The 6,000-nt window shown below is 39.0% G+C and overlaps 1 protein-coding gene across 2 annotated transcripts in view; it reads right to left on the bottom strand.

Annotated features, from left to right (window-relative positions):
- Positions 1 to 3,766: 3,766 nt before the first annotated feature.
- The window catches only part of ssrp1b (structure specific recognition protein 1b), a 64,986-nt gene continuing 62,752 nt past the window's right edge, over positions 3,767 to 6,000 (bottom strand). For both annotated transcript variants that reach the window (XM_039767545.1, XM_039767546.1), the window contains 2 exons: positions 4,707 to 4,875; positions 3,767 to 4,341 (listed from right to left, as the gene is read on the bottom strand). In XM_039767545.1, the coding sequence (XP_039623479.1) occupies positions 4,273 to 4,341; positions 4,707 to 4,875 (238 nt within the window). In that variant the 3' untranslated portion in view covers positions 3,767 to 4,272. The remainder of the gene's footprint in view (positions 4,342 to 4,706; positions 4,876 to 6,000) is intronic.

Below are 6,000 nucleotides of genomic sequence, written 5' to 3'. Positions count from 1 at the left end.
ACCGGACTGGACTTGGGGCTTTCCTGGAAAACCGTCTGGAGGTCGGCCGAACATGAATCATAGAACTAGATCCCCTCCTACATGCCCGCTCAAACCGCCGACTGGCTAGGTATATCCTGTAAATAGCCCAGTCAGTATTTGCACAACAATTGCTACATGAGATGCCGCTATAATGTCGGGTGAAAAAAGAAAAATCGAACAGTGGATCAACAACTTTCTTATGAAATTGAACAAAACGGCCATAGAAACTTATGACATGATAAAAACAGTGTACGGTGATAACAGTTTGTCTCGCACATAAGTTTTTGAGTGGCACAAACGTTTCAAGGAAGGACAAGAAAATGTGGAAGACGTTCAATACCCAGGTTGCCCACGCTCATCTCGGACAGATGAAAACATCAAAACGGTGAATGATCTTACTGCTTCTCCCGTAAAGCAGTTTTTGACTGGCAAAAACATTCCTGTCCTCGATCATCCTCCCTATTCGCACGATTTAGCTCCCTGTGATTTTTACTTACACCCGAAAATCAAAAGTGACCTGAAGGGAATACATTTTTCTTCAATGGATAAAGTGAAGACAGAAATGGCAAGCCTGTTGCAGAGCCTCAAGCAAGAAGACTTCCAGCACAGTTTCAAACAATGGAAGATACGTATGGAAACTGGTAGCAATGAAAACGACGTCCGTACACATGTGCCACACGGCCGCCCTGCCAAGAGCTGATCTATACTAATAAAAGGCAAAGCCCTCACTGACTCACACACACACTCACTCACTAATTCTCCAACTTCCCATGTAGGTAGAAGGCTTATTCCTTACAGCTTACTTACAAAGGTTAAGCAGGTTTCATTTTGAAATTCTACACATAACGGTTGACAAAGTCTGCCATGTTGAACTTTCTTATTTTTGGCCCCATCTTCATGAAATTTGGCAGGTGGCTTCCCTGTGCTAACCAAAACCGATGTACTTACTTATTTCAGTGGTATGATGCCATGGTCAGCCGCCATATTGAAGTTTCCAATGTCACTAATTCTCCAACTTCCCGTGTAGGTAGAAGGCTGAAATTTGGCAGGCTCATTCCTTACAGCTTACTTACAAAAGTTGGGCAGGTTTCCTTTCGAAATTCTAAGCATAACGGTCGACAACGTCCGCCATGTTGAACTTTCTTATTTATGGCCCCATCTTCACGAAATTTGGTAGGCGGCTTCCCTGCGCTAACCGAAACCAATGTACATACTTATTTCGGTGGTATGATGCCACTGTCGGCCGCAATATTGAACTTTTCAACTGTCTGTGTTACTTATGGGCCCATCTTCAAGAAATTTGGTACGTGGGTTCCCAATGCTAACTGAATCCTACTTACGTACATATATACGTCCATAGCCTGCAGCTCGGTCACCGTGTGAGGCGGCGTTGGTTCCCCCATCCCAACGCCTCCCACGTTGTTGGCTGCCTGCCTATATAAGGCCCTCTGTCGCTCCGGTCTCTACATTCCCTTCCTTGCTTTGCCACGGGATTCACGTCTCCCTGCTGAGAACTACAGCCTTTTTATTTAATCCATGGCTTCTACACTGTTTTATTGTTCATTTATTACGATTGTAGTTATTGTGTAGATATTTTAGACTTGCTTTACATTATTCAGGTACCCATTTTTTGTATCATTCCAGCCGTACCCCCATTAACATGTCTATCGAGGTGATCACCATCGATCAAATAACTGTCACTTACCGAGTGGTTTCCATGCCCGGAGATGGCACCTACCTTTTCCATCCTCTGTGTTACATATTGCACGGCCATATCAGGCTCACTCTTGATATCCAGAGGAACATTGTGTGTTATGTATTGAACGACTGGGACAGGTTCAAGGTGTGGACTGATGATGGTACAGGAGATAATTATACTACACAGGAGCACTAGAAGAGTGAAATGCTTAAGCACTTCACCTATGGATCTGCATGTGAGTTGATGGCTGCCGCTGAATTGTTCGGTTGTCGCTTTCAAGTGTACCGAAATGGCAAAATATTTTACACCTTTCGACAACCGCCAATGCCTCAAACATCTTAGATTGACAGGTGACGATTTGAGTAGTGGACACTTTGGTGTTTATGAATGTTTAAACTCTCATAAGCTGGATGTGAAGTTATCGATGAAACCGGTTGTATGCTTACAACGCTTGACAGATGCCGAATGTCTCTTCAACACAAGTCCTACAAATACTGTCGTAATTGAAACAAACCATGAAACTCAAATCGATTATGACAGCAGCAATCCAAGCTGTGAGATTTGAAACAGGATTACTGTTCACATGACCAACTGTATGTTGCATGCTCAAGAGTAAGCTCAGTGCACAGCTTGGTCATATTACAACCGGAGGGCCGAACTCACAATGTGGTATACAAAGAGATCCTTAACAAATAATTATTGGTATATTTTCCCTCAGTTTAAAAAAGGTTTAATTTTCTTCTTAATAAAAATTTTAAGGCAGTACTTCGCCGCTGCGAAGCGCGGGTATTTTGCTAATTCTATAATAAAATAAAATAAAATAAAAAGAGGAATAACCTTGGAGGTCAATCATCACCCTGAAAGTGGATAGCAGACATCAAATGTCTATATATAATTTTCATTTGGATCTTGATCTTTGTTTGTCTGCGAATGAATTAGAAGAAGAATTACTAGATGGCAGTAGAGAGACAGCTAAAACACGAAAGCATTGCATTAAGAATCTCCTCCAGGCTTATAATACTGAAGACTGTAGTACGCCAGTCACACCTCAAAACACAGACATTCAAACTAAACAAATTGTTGTGCTTTAAATTAACTAAAGAGATCTTCATTTAGATCTTGATCTTTGTTTGTCCGCGAATTCCATGCATGCGTAGACCACCTTCCTGTTTAGCACGTTTTTTTACTCATGGATGTCAATGTGCCGGAATAACGAAAGGGGTGGTGGACAGTGTTACGCTGGTTAGCACCTAAGGCCTAGTTAGAGAATGAGATTGCCGAAGATAAAAGGTACGTGCCTACGTAACATATGAATGAAAGACAGACAGTGGGTAAAATGAATGACAACATAACAGCATGTTACGGAAATTATTATTGTTACGTTGTAGCCGGCGAGTGCTGCACGTCTCACAGTTGTACCGTGTCTTGCTCACATGTCAGTGAAATGATCCCTATTTATGCTTTAAAGAGCCTGGATACCTATGTGTCCCCCTTTTATAACCATTGCTCCGTGTATATTGCCTTAATCTTTGGATTGCCACAAAGCAACCTGCGAGATTCGAGAAAGGTTGAGAAGAGATCGTGAGAGGAAACAACAGCGTTGTGAAAATGAGACAGACTGTGAACGGACAGAAGCAGAAATGCTCCCACACCACCACATAATTACGATTCGGACAGTGATTCCGAGTAGGCTGTTCCTATCGAATCAATGTCCAAGGATTTTCTTTTGTAATTTTGTTTCCCTTATAAAAAATCATAATGCTGTGCGACGAAGGGCCCAGTTCACGACTGGCAGCTGCGTTTAAACAGGGAGCTCTTCACATACACTTTAACACGCGCAATGTAGTTGGGCGCACATGGCTAGTAGTATATATTTACCAAATTTCAGGTCAATGGTTTGTGAGAAACAGGTGATATAAAATCCTGGACAGACAAACGAACAGCCACGGTAGCCTATTATATATAAAGATTTTTTACCAATCCAGTTATTTTTGTGCCTCACCTTTTATCTGGTACTGGCCCAACAAATAATGCTAATAACAATTATTAGGGCATGTCATTTTTAATTTTTAAGTACAAAAAATATGAAGCAAATACACAAAAAATAAACATTTCAGTGTGCCTGGTGAAATGCACACGATTAATACAGCATTACTGTAGGCGAAGATAACCAATACATCACAGAGAAAAAAAAATATTTTATCCACCAGTCATTCTTTGTGTGATGAGCATATAATTCTTTATTTTTTTCTTCTGACTATAAAACTTGCTATAATCATCAGACACTAACTTTAAACAACCAGTACAAGAGGTGAATGTAGATTCTAAACATTCACCTTTGACCATCTCTCAAAAGCCTGCTGGTGTTTATTTTTACCCCTATATACAAAATGAAACCACATTATCTTTAGCATTTTGCTTTGCAGTGGTTGGGCTCCTACATCCCAGAGAAAGGGTGCCAGCCCTTGGCAGTTTCTTTTTTTTTTTTTATGCGAGTCAGCAACAGAGGGCTATCTGATGGATGAAACTGGAGACTATATTATTGTTTTTACTCATTCCTCGTCTGAGCCAGATTCTTCTGAGCTTGGTGGTGTGCTAGCCACTTCCTCTTCCTCTGAACCCTGTCAAAGATTGAAATCAAGGTTATTTATCAGTAGAAAGTCAAATGTCGGATAATAAAAGTGGCTTGGAGTCAAAGCAGGCACCTAAATTATGAAAATAGGTATCTGACAGAATGTTTTTACCTTTGCATAATGAATCTTGAATATTTAAAGCACACTTCTGGGAATTTTCACATAAGACTAATTTCTATTGTGTGAGAAACATTTGAATGCAAATTAAACACAGGACTGTCCTGAAGAGATTTTTGTACACCCTAAAATTGTAAACAAAGCAACTGCTCTTTGTAAAAGATGTGCAAATAAAAAAAAAAGAATAATGATTCATTCTGTTCATTATAAATATAAATGCAAGCAGAGTACCGCACCTCACTCTTTTTGTCCTTTTCTGAATCTGAAGAACTCTCATCACTCGATACGAACTCTTTACTCTTGAAGCTCTCATTACCGACAGGAGTTGGCACCTTCACTGGACTTTTAGAAGGCGGCTTTGCCTTTTTATTGTCTCCTTTTCCTTTGCTCTGTTTTTTACTCTCTCTGTTGGAGGAAGATAGAGAGGAAGAAAAATTAATATAAAAAAATTGTAAAAGACAGATAAAATGAACTATTTGAAAAAGCATAAATAATGTTTAAGTACATCCAGAAAATAATTAATATACAGAAAAATACATTTTCCTAATTTTTTTTTAACCTTTCAAGGCGGTTAGTGGGACTTACATTAATAACTCTGTAAAGTCAAACTTAGAAAGTATAACCAATAACAGTATGCTGGATGTATTTGGTTTATTTTAAAGGTTTTTGTAATCTGCAATGTTCCACTTTAATTTAAGAGTTTTGGATGTATAATAGCATTAACAGTTATACTACAGGATGGGCTATTTTCATGATTATACACCCCTGCAATCAGTAATGCTAATCGTAGACAGAGTTCTTAATATAAAGGCCCACACCTGTGGTTTAGTAATATGGTTCTGCATTTATCACTGTGCAGGATAATTTTAAAAAGTGATTACGGTTAAGCACTGAGCAAGATGCATTTACAAGCCTTGGAAGAAAATGACAAAAAAAAAAAAAAAATCATGCTGCAAATTTATAACATTACTTGCAGATATGTACATAAGTTGACCTGAACTTATATGACTATTAGATAATATGTTTAAATAATAATTCATACGAAAAGTTCTGCAAAGTGTTTATTGCTTAATTCACAAGTTCAAGAGTGTGTGATTTAACAAAACGTTTGAAGGCGAGGGATGATTTTTTCAATCAAAGATGGGTAGGGTTTTGCAGCTCTTCGACTACAATAACCAGCAGGAGGCAGACAGATGATAGACTGCTTCTCAGATTGTAGCCGATTGTCAACTTTCATCTTCTCGTAGAACTGCACAAGCCTGAAGTCAAGGCAGACAATCAATGCACCAAATTGAGGTAAGTAGCCAAAAATGTCTTAGTCAAGTGGACCCTCTAAAGTGGTACTGTGATCCTTTACCAGACATGAATTTTATCGATGATTAAGCTGACCAAAAACTAGATAAGCACTGACACAACAATGCCAGAACCAAACATCTGCCAAAGCTCTGCTTTTTTTCCTTTCACACACTTGTCTGAAATTATCATTCAATTATATTCATTAAAATTTGAGTGATTTGCATGGATTTATTT

This window comes from Polypterus senegalus, chromosome 10, assembly GCF_016835505.1.
Source record: "Polypterus senegalus isolate Bchr_013 chromosome 10, ASM1683550v1, whole genome shotgun sequence".
Classification (NCBI taxonomy): domain Eukaryota; kingdom Metazoa; phylum Chordata; class Cladistia; order Polypteriformes; family Polypteridae; genus Polypterus; species Polypterus senegalus.
Note: the sequence above shows the minus strand (reverse complement) of the source record. Positions and strands in the feature narration are given on the sequence as shown.